This window comes from Lethenteron reissneri, unplaced genomic scaffold, assembly GCF_015708825.2.
Source record: "Lethenteron reissneri isolate LAM-NWPU_2019-01 unplaced genomic scaffold, ASM1570882v1 scaffold_120, whole genome shotgun sequence".
NCBI classification, from domain to species: domain Eukaryota; kingdom Metazoa; phylum Chordata; class Hyperoartia; order Petromyzontiformes; family Petromyzontidae; genus Lethenteron; species Lethenteron reissneri.
Genome location: NW_026890893.1, coordinates 834,232 through 851,920, shown reverse-complemented (window position 1 = coordinate 851,920; position 17,689 = coordinate 834,232). Strand labels below are relative to the sequence as shown.

General features: G+C 48.8%; 1 protein-coding gene across 1 annotated transcript in view; it reads right to left on the bottom strand.

Annotated features, from left to right (window-relative positions):
* LOC133361684 (medium-chain acyl-CoA ligase ACSF2, mitochondrial-like) overlaps window positions 1-12,203 on the bottom strand; it is a 49,314-nt gene extending 37,111 nt beyond the window's left edge. Inside the window, exon 1 of the mRNA XM_061580673.1 lies at window positions 11,923-12,203. Within this exon, the coding sequence (XP_061436657.1) occupies window positions 11,923-12,041 (119 nt within the window). The 5' untranslated portion in view covers window positions 12,042-12,203. The remainder of the gene's footprint in view (window positions 1-11,922) is intronic.
* Window positions 12,204-17,689: the final 5,486 nt, after the last annotated feature.

Below are 17,689 nucleotides of genomic sequence, written 5' to 3'. Positions count from 1 at the left end.
ACCCAGCCAACGCAGCCTTGTCTGCCGGAGGAGCTCACTGATGGGACTTTGCCCAGATCTTTCAAGGATTTGTGAGCTCCTCACACAATCCAGCCTGGTTAAACCCAGGATGGATCGTAGGCAGGCCAGCCTAAATGTTTCCAACCGGCGAAGATGCTCCACCAGGGGGGTCCACGTCTCGCAAGCGTAGAGAAGGGAGGGAATGACCGTGGCCGAGAAGACCTGAAGCTTCGTGCGGAGCGACAGACCAGGTAGCTTCCACACAGCGTTACGCAACCGATGAAAAGATATTGCCGCTCGACTGATTCGGAGTGAGACCTCTGCTGATAGACTGGAGCCGGTCATAAGCACACTGCCCAGGTATGGGAAACTCTCCACTCTCTCCACAACTGCCCCATCACCAATTGGGAGTTGTGGGGGTGGAGTGTCCGATGGTACAAAATACCCAGGCAGGTGCTTGGTTTTGGTGGGGCTGATGGTAAGGTCCCACCTCTTAGTGGCACGCTCCAGTCTCAGCAGCAGCGCCTCCAACTCCTCTTCTGAATGAGCAGCTATTACCAAATCATCGGCATACATAACGTGGTTGACCAATAGGGAGCCATCCCTTGATCGCACCCGGGCGTCGATCAGCCTCCCATTATATCTGTACCAAATGGAAATTCCCCCGGTACAGCTATTGAAGGCTTCACGAACTACGCGGTCAAAATAGATGTTAAATAATGTGGGAGCCAGAGGACATCCCTGTCGCACCCCAAGGTGTACAGGGAAAGGCTCCGACTCCCGGCCACGTAGTTTTACCCGGGCCCGCTCACCATCATGAAGGTCCTTAATGATCATGAGCAGAGGGTCAGGGACTCCGAAAGCACGAAGAACAACCCAGAGTCCAGTCCTACTGATGGTATCATAGGCCTTGACCAGGTCAATAAAGCAGAGATGTAGGTCTTTTTGGAATTCCCTACACCTCTGCTGTAGCAGACGGACAGAAAATATGGCATCTGTGCAAGACCGCCCTTTCCTGAAACCGCATTGGGGCTCCGCAAGCCCCTCCTCAGCGTGCCTAGCAAGGCGATGTTGAATAATCCTTGCCAGGACCTTACCCGGCACACTGAGGAGTGAGATGCCCCTGTAGTTGTTACAGTCTGTGCGGTCCCCCTTCTTAAAGAGGGGGACCACCAGGGCATCCTTCCAGTCCTGCGGAACCCGTCCAGTGGTCCAGACTGTTGTTATGATGTCATATAGGGCAGTCTGTGCACAAACGCCACCCTCCCTCAGCATTTCGCTTGGGAGATCATCTCTGCCCGGTGCCTTCCCTGGTCTCAGACTCCGGATCGCCCTCAGTACTTCCTCAACAGCTGGCACCTCAGCCAGCCACTCACAGGGGGTGACCTCTTCCAATATTTGAGGCACCGCAGCCTCAGCAGGGTTATCCCCACTTTGTGCCATGATGTTTTCCTGGCTGAGAGAATTTCCCTCCCCCAGGACCTCACAGAAATGCTCAGCAAATCTGCAAACCTGTTCCTGGGGGTCGGAGATTGGATCACCGTTTTTTCCTCTAATGATGGTAATAGGTGTGGCGCTGCAGGTTACTTTTTTGATGGAGTTAAATAGTGATTTGTGATCACGGGCCACTGAGGCAGACTCCATCTCCTCAGCAACCCGCGACCACCACCCATCCTTACAACGCCTTACGGCTCTCCGAACTTCCGAGCGAAGGCTGCGGTAAACCTACTCATTCTCTGACGTGGGATGCTGTAGGCGATGAGAGTGGGCCTGTCGCTTTTTCTCAATTAACCTGAACACCTCCTCTGTCAGCCAGGGTTTCTGGGGAGGTCTGGACCGCGTACCCAAAGCAGCCATTGCAGCTGCATGAGTCACAGTCTTAAACCTCGCCCATTTACCCTCGACATCAGGTGGAGTGGGGGACGATGCCAACCCCAGCTGCAAGCGATGATGAAATTCTCGCTTGCAACTTTCATCAGCTAACTGAGACCAGGCCACTTTTGGTTGGAATGGGATCCTGGGTGTACACCCACCACCGGAGTGGAAGAAAGGCAGGCGCATCTTACAGATGACTAGTCGATGGTCAGAGGACAGATCAGCTCCACGGTAGGTCCTGGTGTCAAGGACATGGGTTCGCATCCGCTGGTCCGTCACTATGTAGTCCAGCAGATGTTCTTGCTTGGACCCGGCATGTATCCATGATGTTGTGTGGATGCGCCGATGCCGGAAGAGCGTGTTGGTAATTACAAGCCCATGGGCTGCACAAAAATCTAGCAGCCTCCTACCGTTATTATTGAGCTGATCTGGCCCATGCCTTCCAATCACTCCAGACCAGGTGTCAGCATCATGACCAACTCGGGCATTGAAGTCACCCAACAAGATGACTCTGTCCCGAGTGGCCACTTTAGCCAGCACCTGTGACAGGAGGTCATAGAAAGCGTCTGACTCATCGGCTTTGCTTGCATCCCTCCACGGATGTTCGTCTTCGGTGGGGGCATAAGTAACCACGACCACCACTCCTCGCCTCTGGTTGATGGGAAGGCGAGCCCAAAGTATCCTGGGGCTTACAGCTTCCCACACCTCACCGCCACGCTCCCACGCCCCCTTCATTGTTTTGTTCAGAAGAAGAGCCACACCCTGTTGTTTGGCAGTCTCCTGCCCCGAGTAGAGGACTGTCCACCCCTCATGGTGGCAGGAGCCAGAACCGGTCCACCGGACCTCCTGAATGCCACAGAGATCCAGGCGGTACCGGTCCAGCTCCCGACAGAGGAGTGGCAGCCTCTCCTCCGCAGTGAGCGTTCGAACATTCCACGTGGCCATCCGCAATGGTTTTTTGTTGTTTCTGGAGGAGCCCCGAGGGTGAAAATTCAATCTCCTGGCTCCGCCAAATGGGGTTTGGCCAGGAGACGTCATAAAAGCCTGACCCCCCGGGGCCTCCGGCACAAGCTTATTTGTTACAGGTTTATGTTTAATTCGTGGTTTCGTGGTAATGAATTGAAGGTGGAGGGGTTACCAGCCCCTCACACCCGTCCAGAGCCCCCGTTTAGCCACTGTGGTGGTCACAGACGCCATGAGGAGAGAGGCCAATGGGCATTGGGCCTCCCCCCACAGCACTGCCCACGACAGTGTTGCCCGTCCGGCACCGCGAGGAGGTAGGAGGTTGTTTTGCCGTGGTGAAATTCCCACACACTCACTCCCTCACCCACATCTCACTCACTCATCCACCCACCCACCACTCACTCTCTCACCCACCCACCCACTCACTCTCTCACCCACCCACACACTCACTAACTCATCTACACTCACTCACTGTCTCACACACCCACATAATCAATATATGAATCACGCACTCACCTGCACATTCATTCACTCACTCACTTACCCACCCACACACTCACTCACTTATTAAAACACCCGCACAATCACTCACCCACCCACCAACTCACTCCCTCATCCTCCCGCACACTCCCCCACACACACATTAACAGAGAACTTGCGAGTGAGAGTGACCGAGTGAGAGTTCGGTGAAGTTTGAAACAAATCGACAAGTTTTCCTTGGGCCACCGAGGTCACCCCCCCCCCCAATTCTCTGCCCTCCACTCGTGTTAATGATCACAGTGAGTCAATGAGTGACCTGAGCTGATAACCACACAAGGGTCACTCTGGGGTCACCCCGTTTACTGCTCCACCACTCCATGCTCCACGGGTCTCTGACCCGGTGCCAGGTTTCGCGTGGCCGCAGCCCAGCTGTGTGGCCAGATGGGGGTGGTGGAGGATGGTTGGTGGATCGCACAGGGATGGGCTGTGGAACTCCCTTCTACATCTGTTCCATCTCACACCCTTCTACCCGTGTGTGGACTAATTTCCATCTGTTCCATCTCACTCCCTTCTACCCGTGTGTGGACTAATCTCCATCTGTTCCATCTCCATCCCTTCTATCCGTGTGTGGACTAATCTCCATCTGTTCCATCTCACTCCCCTTCTACACCGTGTGTGGACTAATCTCCATCTGTTCCATCTCACTCCCTTCTATCCGTGTGTGGACTAATCTCCATCTGTTCCATCTCACTCCCCTTCTACACCATGTGTGGACTAATCTCCATCTGTTCCATCTCACTCCCTTCTATCCGTGTGGACTAATCTCCATCTGTTCCATCTCCCTCCCCTTCTACACCGTGTGTGGACTAATCTCCATCTGTTCCATCTCCCTCCCTTCTACCCCGTGTGTGGACTAATCTCCATCTGTTCCATCTCACTCCCTTCTACCACGTGTGTGGACTAATCTCCATCTGTTCCATCTCACTTTCTTCTACTCCGTGGGAGGACTAATCTCCATCTGTTCCATCTCACTCTCTTCTACCCCGTGGGAGGACTAATCTCCATCTGTTCCATCTCACTCCCTTCTACCCGGGTGTGGACTAATCTCCATCTGTTCCAGCTCACTCCCTTCTACCCGTGTGTGGACTAATCTCCATCTGTTCCATCTCACTCCCTTCTACACCGTGTGTGGAGTAATCTCCATCTGTCCCATCTCACTCCCTTCTACACCGTGTGTGGAGTAATCTCCATCTGTTCCATCTCACTCCCTCCTATCCGTGCGTGGACTAATCTCCATCTGTTCCATCTCACTCCCTTCTACCCGTGTGTAGACTAATCTCCATCTGTTCCATCTCACTCCCTTCTACACCGTGTGTGGAGTAATCTCCATCTGTCCCATCTCACTCCCTTCTACACCGTGTGTGGAGTAATCTCCATCTGTTCCATCTCACTCCCTCCTATCCGTGCGTGGACTAATCTCCATCTGTTCCATCTCACTCCCTTCTACCCGTGTGTAGACTAATCTCCATCTGTTCCATCTCACTCGCTTCTACCCGTGGGTGGACTAATCTCCATCTGTTCCATCTCACTCCCTTCTATCCGTGCGTGGACTAATCTCCATCTGTTCCATCTCACTCCCTTATATCAGTGTGTGGACTAATCTCCATCCGTTCCATCTCACTTCCTTCTGCCTGTTGGTGTACTAATCTCCATCTGTTCCATTTCACTCCCTTCTACACCGTGTGTGGAGTAATCTCCATCTGTCCCATCTCACTCCCTTGTACCCGTGTGTGGACTAATCTCCATCTGTTCCATCTCACTCCCTTCTATCCGTGCGTGGACTAATCTCCATCTGTTCCATCTCACTCCCTTCTATCAGTGTGTGGACTAATCTCCATCTGTTCCATCTCACTTCCTTCTGCCTGTTGGTGGACTAATCTCCATCTGTTCCATCTCATTCCCTTCTATCCGTGTGGACTAATCTCCATCTGTTCCATCTCACTCCCCTTCTACACCGTGTGTGGACTAATCTCCATCTGTTCCATCTTACTCCCTTCTACCCGTGGGTAGACTAAACTCCATCTGTTCCATCTCATCCCCTTCTACCACGTGTGTGGACTAATCTCCATCTGTTCCATCTCACTTTCTTCTACTCCGTGGGAGGACTAATCTCCATCTGTTCCATCTCACTACCTTCTAACCCGTGGGAGGACCAATCCCCATCCGTTCCACACTCATCAGAACCGGGCAGGACCCTCCATAACAACAGCGCCACGGGACTCTCCCCACGAGGGTGGTGGTGGTGGAAGCGGGGTGTGGTAAACAATGACAATCATAACAACAAATGGCATAATTCAATAATCGATGGTTCAGGGCCGCGTGAACTGAAGTCACGGGCCGTGTCCAACTCCCCCCACCCCTCTCAACCCCCCTCTCCTCTCAAACCCCCTCCCACCCCTCCCCTCCCGATCCCCATCCCACCCCTCCCCTCTCAATCCCCCTCCCACCCCTCCCCTCTCACCTCGCCTGACTCCCACGGGCTCACTTCGCAGGAGTCAGACTGAGGCAAAGGGCCCCGTTGCGTAACGCACAGAGGTGGGGCTACCCCCCTCCCTGAGCCCCACCCCACCCTGCTCAGTGACCCCCCCCACTCCGCCATGTGGGCATAGGGCGCGGGGTGAAGGATGTGGCCGATTGTTTGACCATACTTCCCCACTCCCCCGAATGAGGACCGGGTCGACACGTGCCACCTGATGCACGATGTGGTGCCGTTCACAAACCATCGCCACTGCCACCGCCGCTGCCATCGCCGCCGTCTTCACTCTATCTGGATTTTTGTTGTCTCTCTCTCTGCTTGTGTATTGGTCTTCGTGTCTGTGTCTTACAAATTTCACACTTAACTTCTCATTTAGCAATCTTTGGAAGAACGTAATCAACCAGGCTATGCGTTAATTGTGTGTTGACCGACCCTCTGTGTTGCATTGCATTACATTTCGAAAATTTTCTAGGTTTATTTGAATTAGTGTACCTTTATCTGTCTCCACTCGTTTTGTCGTTCTTATGTTCTGCTCTCTCTGTGTGTCTCGGCTGTTGTCCCTCTCTCTCTCTGCTTTTGTCTGTTTTTCGTGTTTGCGTCTTGTCTCTCTTTAAAATTTCACACTTAACTTCTAACTTAGCAATCTTTGAAAAACATAATCAACCAGTATATGCGTTAATTGTGTATTGACCGACTCTCTGTGTTGCATTACATTACATTTCGAAATTTTGCTAGGTTATTTCATTCAGTGTGTCTCTCTCCCGGTCCCCTCATTTTTCCAACCTTCTGCAGCGTGCCACTCATTGACATGCTAATTTATCTAACCCCTCCCTCTCTCTCCGCCCCCGCCCCCTCTCTCTATTTAAGGCCTCGACACAGAGGCGTGGTTTCTCTGTGTGCCGATGTACGTCTCTATCTTTATGTATCTCTGTGATATCTGTATCTACTTATATGTCTGTCTATATGTCTCTGGTTCTGTGTTTTATCTCTCTCTCAAATTTAGCATTCTCAGGAAGAACGTAATCAACCAGGTAGGGTGTTGACTGTTATGTTATCCGACTCTCTGTTGTATTACATTACATTTCTAAGTATACTAGATTTGTGTTTCTATTTCATTTATACCTGATGATCGCTTGTGTTGCAATCGAAACGTCGTATGCTAGTATTTAATTGATTATTTTCTCTTGATACGTGACTTTACCGAAAGAACCAAAGCGTAGTCTATCACAAAAAAGTGTATTGCTGGTCGGGTATCTGTGTCCCACGGACGAAAAGATGGCTTGAGGGAAGGATATTTAACAGATGTCTCAATACCCCCCCCCCTGCCCACAACAAACGACAAAGCAGAGTTGGCCTTTTGTGAACAAAGAGCCTGATGACTCAGCTGTGACTCCAGTTTCGTGATGAAGACACCCCCCTTTCCAGGTTAATTATGGCAGAGGCCGAGCGGACGGTCTGGGACGGCTGCTTCGCTTGAAGAACTTTATACTGGTAGGAACGAAGTGGACCAGCCTACAATAGATTATTTCGTCCGTCCGTCCGATGTCCGATTACGTGTAGCAACATCGCCCCCTACTGAAAACACTTGGCATGACCCTACAAAAACCTTTAGACTCTGTGAGGCTTTCCTGGCTAAACAAGTGTAACATTCCCTTATAATTCCCTCAGATAGCTTGTAATTAAAACATTTCAATTAATGAGGCTTTCCTGGCTAAACACGTGTAACATTCCCTTATTATTCCCTGAGATAGCTTTAAATTAAAACTTTGAAATTAAATAAAAAAACTCACAGCGCCCTAAAGCCTACAGCTAGGCCTAAAGCCTAGAACTAGGCCTCAAAGTCTCCCTTCATATCGTATCCCCGCGTGTGTGCAAGGGAGTTAATGTTTAACTATGTTACATTCCCTGATGCTTTTAAATAGAAACATTTAAATTTAAAGCTTTTACATAAATAATAAAAACATTTAAATTTAAAATTAACTCACGGCGGCCTAAAGCCTAGAGCTAGGCCTAAAGCCTAGAACTAGGCCTCCAACTCTCCCTTCGTATCGTACCCCCGCGTGTGTGAAAGGGAGTTAATGTTTAACAATGTTACATTCCCTTATGTTTTCAATAGAAACATTTACATTTAAAGCTTTTACATAAATAATTAAAACATTTAAATTAAAAATTAACTCACAGCGGCCTAACGCCTACAGCTAGGCCTAAAGCCTACAGCTAGGCCTAAAGCCTAGACCTAGGCCTCACACTCTCCCTTCGTATCGTCCGATTCGGTGTAGCAACATCGCCCCCTACTGCAAACACTTGGCAGGACCCTACAAAAACCTTTAGACTCAGTGGGGCTTTCCTGGCTAAACAAGTGTAATAATACATTATCTTTATATTCTTTGGATATACGTTCCTACCAGCCCATCCCGCAGGGTCCTGTTTATTCCAATAAATCGAACACACACGGACACGCACACGCAGCTGTGTCCACACACAAGCGAACGAAAAAAATATGATTCCGGCCCCTTTGAAGGCAGGCGTGACTAGCAGAGACATTTTCCAGATATAAGAGAGACACAGCCATACATAGAGCATCTCATCTCATCACCGGAGCCGGAGGAGATCTCATCATCATCACCTCCAACGGAGGCGCTCTCTCATCATCCAAGATGGCGATGCTCGCTCAGTAGCGACGTGCTAAGCCAAACAGGGGTCTGCACCACCGAAGAATTGTCGCTACACCGAGCCGCCGAGGTGCGAGTGAAACTGACGGAGATTTCAGTTATCATTCTCGGGCAATAGCGAAGACACCCAACGTCAACCCAACGTCAACCCAGCAACGAACGAGAGTATCGTTCATCGCCAGAGCACCCGTAGGCGGCGAGCGCGCACAGCCGCTTCGTCCAGTGCCCCGAGCACAAAGGTGCCAGCCACCAGCGAACGAGCACCGCCGCGCCGCCAGCGCTACAGAGTACCAGCCTGCCAGCGCCAAGCGCAGCCAAGCGCCGCCGGGCACCACCGGGGCCACCGGGCGCCACCGGGCGCCACCTAGTGACCGAGCCTCTCCAAGGACAGCATCGGGCCGACGCCACTCATCTAGCAGCGGAGAGAGAAAGCCGGCGGCTCACTGCAGACACGCCACGTGTGAGAGGAAACTCCAAGCCGTTCGTATCCCCTCCCTCACACTCACAAACTCACGACGGCGTCTGTTTAAATACGACAATTTACCAAGGAGACAATCCCACACACCCACACAATGGAATCAACCCTAGCCAATCATAAGAAGACTAATTATAAAAGTATGAATCATCAGCTGGCCATGAAGGCATCGCCTGCTTATCGCGTGATTATAATACGTCGGTTATAAGTGCATTAGTCGTTTTCTTTTATTTTGTTTTTTTATTCGCATATACGACCAATAGATTCGTCGATGCAAACTAAACTCTTGAAATCCTCATCACGAATCTACATGTTTACAGAGAGAGAATATCGTGTCAAACCTGTTCCTTTGTCATAGAATCTCGCTTAAGAATTAATTAAAGCTGAGCCAGAGATACGATCTCCCATAAAGAACACACACACACACACACGCCTTCGCACCCCATTGTTCCAAAACATTTCGTTAAAAATGTAATCTTTCCGACGAATCTATTGACATATTCTTTCGCCTTTGGGGTATAATAAGTGCTTTTATTGGCCTTCCTATGAATATCGTTGCATGCCTGTTTTAAGAACTCTCCCTATCGTCGTCTATGCTCGTTACGCGGTGGAATTAATGATATGTGCGATTGCAAAAGGAAAAAAAAGTATTGATGGTTAAGTATGCTGCTCACTGAGAGAAATCTCCCCGATGGTACCCTGGATAATTCCAAGCATGAGAGTTCGCATATTAGAGTGTCATATTTTTGTTAAGAATTAAAATTGATTAACCCAGAAGTGTTTGAGTGTTTCTTTCCAAGTCCATGCATAACTATCTTATTTACAAGAACTGTATCCTGCGTTGAGATATGAATTTGGAGACACACTAAGATATAATTAATAAATGTTTAAGCAATGATAATTGTTTTATCCCGATTAATACGACTCTGGGCAAGGAAGCTAAGCCTAATTATCATAACTGCCCACATTAACATAATCTCCATGCTTATCATAATTTATGCATATAATTTCCAAAACTTGCGCATTTTTCCAATCTTCATTTAATTTTAATTATTTTTTTATGAAAATTTCATAACCCGACATATACAACAACAGAGACCCATAGACTCACACGGAGCTCTGTTGACTCACCACACAGAGACCCATGGACTCACATAGAGACCCATAACCTCACTCGCAGAGACCCATAGACTCACACGGGGATCTGTAGACTCACCACACAGAAACCCACAGACTCACATAGAGACCCATAACCTCACTCACAGAGACCCACAGACTCACACAGACACCCAACGACTCATCAGACAGAGACCCATGGACTCACATAGAGACCCATAACCTCACTCACAGAGACCCACAGACTCACACAGACACCCAACGACTCATCAGACAGAGACCCATGAACTCACAAAGAGACCCATAACCTCACACACAGAGACCCATAGACTAATACAGACGGCTACCGGTTACTGACATTCGCAACCGGTTATCCATCTTTGTAAATAGTGTAGACTCAGTGAGTCTGAGTGCAGCGTGGACTCAGTGAGTATGTGTGCAGCGTAGATTCAGTGAGTCTGTGTACAGCGTGGGCTCACTGAGTCTGTGTGCAGCGTGGACTCAGTGAGTCTGAGTGCAGCGTAGACTCAGTGAGTCCGAGTGCAGCGGGGACTCAGTGAGTATGTGTGCAGCGTGGACTCACTGAGTCTGTGTGCAGCGTGGACTCACTGAGTCTGTGTGCAGCGTGGGCTCAGTGAGTCTGAGTGCAGCGTGGACTCAGCGAGTCTGAGTGCAGCGTGGACTCAGTGAGTCTATGTGCAGCGTGAACTCACTGAGTCTGTGTGCAGCGTGCACTCACTGAGTCTGAGTTCAGCGTGGACTCAGTGAGTCTGAGTGCAGCGTAGACTCAGTGAGTCTGAGTGCAGCGTGGACTCGGTGAGTCTGAGTGCAGCGTAGACTCAGTGAGTCTGTGTGCAGCGTAGACTCAGTGAGTCTGAGGGCAGCGTGGACTCAGTGAGTCTGTGTGCAGCGTGGACTCGGTGAGTCTGTGTGCAGCGTAGACTCAGCGAGTCTGAGTGCAGCGTGGACTCGGTGAGTCTGAGTGCAGCGTAGACTCACTGAGTCTGAGTGCAGCGTGAACTCAGTGAGTCTGTGTGCAGCGTAGACTCAGTGAGTCTGTGTGCAGCGTGGACTCGGTGAGTCTGAGTGCAGCGTGGACTCGGTGAGTCTGAGTGCAGCGTAGACTCAGTGAGTCTGTGTGCAGCGTAGACTCAGTGAGTCTGAGTGCAGCTTCGACTCAGTGAGTCTGTGTGCAGCGTAGACTCAGTGAGTCTGTGTGCAGCGTGGACTCAGTGATTCTGTGTGCAGCGTAGACTCGGTGAGTCTGAGTGCAGCGTAGACTCGGTGAGTCTGAGTGCAGCGTGGACTCGGTGAGTCTGAGTGCAGCGTGGACTCGGTGAGTCTAAGTGCAGCGTAACCTCAGTGAGTCTGTGTGCAGCGTAGACTCGGTGAGTCTGTGTGCAGCGTGGACTCAGTGAGTCTGTGTGCAGCGTAGACTCAGTGAGTCTGAGTGCAGCGTGGGCTCAGTGAGTCTGTGTGCAGCGTAGACTCAGTGAGTCTGAGTGCAGAGTGGACTCAGTGAGTCTGAGGGCAGCGTGGACTCAGTGAGTCTGTGTGCAGCGTGGACTGAGTGAGTCCGAGTGCAGCGTGGACTCAGTGAGTCTGAGTGCAGCGTGGACTCAGTGAGTCTGTGTGCAGCGTAGACTCAGTGAGTCTGAGTGCAGCGTGGACTCAGTGAGTCTGCGTGCAGCATGGACTCAGTGAGTCTGTGTGCAGCGTGGACTCAGTGAGTCTGAGTGCAGCGTAGACTCACTGAGTCTGAGTGCAGCGTGGACTCGGTGAGTCTGAGTGCAGCGTGGACTCACCCATTTGAGCAGAGACCCCTGCTTGCGTGGAGTGCACGGAGAAGGGTCGACCGGGCAGGAGCACGGGTAAGCCCTCGGCAGGGCAGCCTCAGCAGGGGCGGCCTCAGCAGGGGCAGCATTGTGGGGCAGCAATCCGGGCTCACGGCTCTGGCACGATCTCCGAGTCTCGATTTCGAGTCTGTCCCGGCTTGAGTCTCTGAGTCTGTCTTCCGTCCAATCTACGTTCCTTCAGGGGCCGTGCGATCTCAGTGCGCGCGAAGAGGCAGAGAGAGAGAGTGAATTAGGCAGGGAGAGTGAGATAAAGTGAGAGGCAGAGAGAATGTGACGGTGGGGGTGAGGGTGGGGTGGCCGTGTGAGTCGGGGCAGTTTCAACTGCGGTGGCGTGGGGCCAAAACTAGGGTTGAGCCTGAGTCTCTCTTTGAGTCTCTCTCTGTGTCCGAGCCTTTCTCTGAGTCTGAAATAAGAGACTCAGAGAGATTCATAGAAACTCGAAGTCTCTAATCTCAATCTATGTCTGAGTGTTGAGTCGCTCCTGTGTCTCTGATTCAGTGTCTGAGTCTCTGTTTGGGCGATATTTTTGTTTAATTGCATAATTAGTAAATCAATAAAACGATATGAATGATTTACATTTTACCGTGTAAGGTCCAATGTAGCAGCTCTTTTTCAGAAGCGACCTGGCTATCACAAATGATAGCCCAACTTAAGCGGCTTATCACGTGGAAATGTATAGCAGCAGCCGCATACTCTAAACGCACGTTGATTCTAAATGTGGAAAAAAATCCAAACGACCACGGGGAGAGACACGCAAACTCCAAATATACAGCAGGCGTAAGGGTCGAGATCAAACCCACGACCTCATGCATACCAGGAGAGGCAGTTAACATCTCCTAGCCACCGTGATAGTGATCAGAGAGACACGCAAACTCCAAATATACAGCAGGCGTCAGGGTCGAGATCAAACCACGACCTCCTGCATACCAGGAGAGGCAGTTAACATCTCCTAGCCACCGTGATGGTGATCAGAGAGACACGCAAACTCCAAATATACAGCAGGCGTCAGGGTCGAGATCAAACCACGACCTCCTGTAGACCAGGAGAGGCAGTTAACATCTCCTAGCCACCGCGGCGCCCCTAATAATGACACAAAAATGGTTTGGTGCCGCATGCATAGACGCAACGTAATGGGGTGTTCATCTGGCGAGTGATACAACTTCAAATGTCCCCACGACTGGTCAAGAGTGAAAACAACATTAATTTTTCTAACCGGCGTAGATGTTCCATTAGAGGGGGGTCCACGTTTCGCAAGCATAGAGAAGGGAGAGCAGAGCCACAGGCGAGGTCGCTTCCACGCAGCAGCATTACACGGCCGGTGAAAAGATGAGTGAGACCTCCACCGTCAAACCGGAGCCGATCATGAGCACACCGCCCCCTGGTATGGGAAACTTCTCCACTCTCTCCACAGCTTCTCCGTCACCAATTGGGAGTTGAGGGTGGCGGAGGGTTCGACGGCACACAGAATGCCCAGGCCGGTGCACCGTTTCTTCGTAGCGTCGTCACTTCGGCAAGGGGGGCCGTCCATAAATGACGTCACGCGATTTTGGACGATTTTTGACCCCCCCCCCCCTAGTCACACGGCGTCACAAAAATCAGACCCCCTCAAATATGACGTCACAATGCTCTGCCCCCCTCCCCCCTCAAAAATAAAACATGCTTCAAATCGCTTTAAACTATTGTCATTGTAGTGCGTATTTAATGTGGCGCTGCACTCTGATGTTGTAGGAGAAAACATTTATTAAAACGTCTATTTAATTAAGTAGAACGTGCTGTCTATATTCATTTAAAGTTGCGCATTTTGATGTGACGTCACATTTCTCAAACACTCCCCCCCCCAGGTGCGTGACGTCATTTATGGACGGCCCCAAAGGAAAACTTGTCCGGCGCGAAGGTCTGTGAACTGAGGTTTTCCAAAAAAAAAAACCTGATGCCGATGAGACTCAGCGAGACTCACGAAAAATTCTGCGCCTAGCGAGGTTGATAATAGAGGTTCGGTTTTTTGTGTGTGTTCATGTTGAGTTAGATCGCGTAAACATCATAATCGGTATATTTATTTATACCTTGCGTGGGGAATCCGATTAGCTTCGAAGCTCTTTTGTCGCGTTGATCCGTGGGCTCGTGACCCTCCCCACCCTCATGGTCCGTGGCGCGTCGTGAAGTGGTCCTGCTGCACAACAACCATCCAGAATCTGAATCTTCTTCTTCTTGGTTCTTTCGGTAAAGTCACGTAAAATGGAAATAATAAAATAATAAAAATAAAACATAATAGAATAATAATAAAATAATAAATAAAATTTTTTATAAATTAAAATAATACTTTTATTATGGGATTTGCCTGCTAGGATGCGGTATTTTACTTTAATTTGCATGGGTTTGGGTGATTTGTTCACCATCCTTGTACTTTGTTCTACTATCGTGCGTTTGTATTGTTTGTTGTTGTAACGTTCTTACCCCGACAAAGGAGCTTTATAGCTAATCGGGTTCCTCCTACTACAGTTTAAATACAAGATTCAGATTTCGATTTAAAGCTTTCGTGACTGCAGGGATTCATCTTCTTATATAAATAATAAAATAATAAAAATAAAACATAATAAAAGAATAATATTTGAACTGTAGCAGGAGGAACCCGATGAGTTATACAGCTCCTTTGTCGGGGTAAGAACGTTACAACAACAAACAATGCAAACGCACGATAGTAGAACAAAGTACAAGAATGGTGAACAAATCACCCAAACCCATACAAATTAAAGTAAAATACCGCATCCTAGCAGGCAAATCCCACTGAGGCAGTTGTGGAAAGAATGGATAGAATCTAGATCTGAAGTTTTCGTGACTGCAGGGATCCATACTTCTTGGTTCTTTCGGTAAAGTCACGTAGGTAGAAAATAAAATAAATTAAATCACGACGTTTCGATTGCAACACAAGCAATATAGTGCATTGGGCACCCTTCAGTCTTGACGTAAGCATCAACTGCAAATTGTTGAAAAAGCCTAAACTATGGATAGGGCTCAATTCTCCCCTGATTGCCAAGCAACAGTTGTTGAAATGTTGCACTGTGAGCCTCGTGCGCCTTATTGTTTGGCATTCTGCAACGTGCTGCATGCCACAGTGCCAGCCAGGATCACCATTGGGAAACAACAATGGGTAACACATGGGGTCGATGTGACACGACATGTAAGAGATGCGCTGTGGTGGTTTGCCCCTGGGATATATCACAATGTATATATGCAGGGGGAGCACCATCCTCTCCTACAAAGACTGTTGCTACTTCGTTGTCGGCAGGCTGATGGTATCATCTGCAATCAGGACCACGCTTGAAATGCATCCTGACGTACTGTGGCTGTCTTCCTGTAGTTACACGAATAACTCCCTCCTGTTGTACAGCATGCATGTTCCTGTAGGCGGCAGCATAAGGAGTGTTGTATCTTATTGCTCTGTGGACGGTTTCCATCACATCAGGTCTGCACGCACTGTTCTCAGGTACATCGATGCGCCCGGTAAGAGCTTGGTACCCCTCGATAATGTACAACTTACTGGCCATGGCGTCTGTTCTCCCCCCTCAGGAGGTTACAGAGTTCTAGTGCTATGGTATGTTTGACCATGTATGCAGAAACAATAGGTGCCACGGCCAGGGTATGTGTATGTCTTAGTTACAAAGGAAGCAGATGAACAAGCACTGTTGTAGTTGTGAATGTTGGTTGTAAAGTGTTTTTGCCTCGGTGGAATCGTCATTGAAATGTGCTTGAAGACAAAGAGGATACTGGGATAGGGCAGGTAAGGAAACTCTCCGTTATGACTACAGTTCAAGCCTTCACCAGGAAATCGCAGTTGCACAACATTATTGACAAGTTTAAGTCATTTGGCCAAGGTGGTATGCAGGCTCATGGCTATTGCCCTGACTTTGAACTCTATGTATGGCATTAGCTTTTCAGATGGAATGGGCTGATTTTGTTCAGCACTCATTGGTCGGCGTTTCTGTAGCTTCTCTCTGCTTTTTGCTCTCGTGTCCTCTTGCTGTTCTTGGCTTATTTGCGCGACGGTGCTGATGCCCCTTTCTGTTCTCTGCTCTCGTCGCATCAAGCTGTTCCTCCATCCTGTCTTCTCGGTGCACCTGCTACTTTTGTCTGTCTTTATTTCTTCTCACTTCTCGTTCCTGCTTAAGGCGTCCGCGTTTGCCGCCACCACACGCTCTCGAGTCGCTGCTACGATAGCCTCACGTTCGTTTGTCCTGCTACGCTGCTCACACTAACGTCCTGTCCTGGCCTGGCTGACTACGCTTTGTCGGAGCTGGGTGGTTGCTCGCCATGCTCATGACCTCTATAATGGGAAATCGAGGTCGTCTAATAAAACATAATTAAAAACATCTTAACTCTCACCAAAGTAGAGGTGAATACCTGAACGATGGAGACAATTGTCACAGTCTATGCATGGTGATACGTGGCGTCACCTTAACCAACCGGCCAACCAGCGTGTGTGATGGTAGATATCCTAAAAACACATTACAATATTTTTCCAATATTATTTAAGCACTGTCCCGGCAGTCCCCCAACTTATGAATGGCCGACTTACGAGCACCCGTGTTAACAAACCAGCTTCCGTGAAGTTTTTATTTTTTACCATTCGACTTTGGAACGGGAACTCGCACTTGCGAACTAAAGCATATAACTATAGTATTTTGTGACTGAACCTAGAGATGTAATGAGACGGCATCCCTGCTAAGAGAATTTGTTAGCGTGCGTGTGGGGCCTGCAATGGGAAGTCAAAGGAGGGTGTGATTCTGGCCACCCACCCCCTCATGTGCCCTGCCGGCCTTCATAGGTGCTCACAATAGGCTAAAGGTAAGTGAAAAAAAATATTTGCATGTTCATGTACTTTATTTGCACACCATCCTAACCCCAACAAACGCCAGTTGGAGTATGGGTTCAGTCATTCGACTGTATGTGTGTATGTCTTCGATATCTTGGTCACGAATTCAGCTAGAGTCGCCAAATTTAGAAACTGATCCAGGGGTGGGAAATGTATATTCTTTGGGTTTTTCGGTAAAGTCACGTAGATAGGTTCAAAGAAAAAAACTAAAAACACAAAAAAAACACGAAACACTAATAACAAAAAACACTAGTAGTATTTTTGTTTATTTTCTTTGAACCTATCTACGTGACTTTATCGAAAGACCCAAAGAATATGAATTCCTGCAGTCACGAAAGCTTTAAGTCAAGGGTGGGAAATGGTTAATTAATTTTTTTCTGAAATCTCAATTATATATCCACAGTGGCACAACAGAACATGCGTACATTTGGAAATTGGACTAGGGTATTTAATGTCTAGAGATGCCCCCTAGTGGCATGACTGCAAATGGAACAAATGTCAGATGCTCCTTCAGTGACTAATTCGAATCCTAATTGACATCATGAATATGATGACGTGGTGGTGTGTGGTATAAATTTTAGTTTTTAAGCAGATATCGTGTATGCCATAAACCAAATTTATCTTAACTTACCATGTCATGATAATTGGTTTTTTACCCTTCTATCTGGCAACAAAACTGACACCTTTTTTACAAGGAGTTATGTTTGCATAGACCACAATACCTGCAGTCATAATGCAAACAAAAAACATAACTCTGACAGTGCACATTTTCAGACTTATGTTTTTTTGTTTGCATTATGACTGCAGGTATTGTGGTCTATGCAAACATGACTCCTTGTAAAAAAA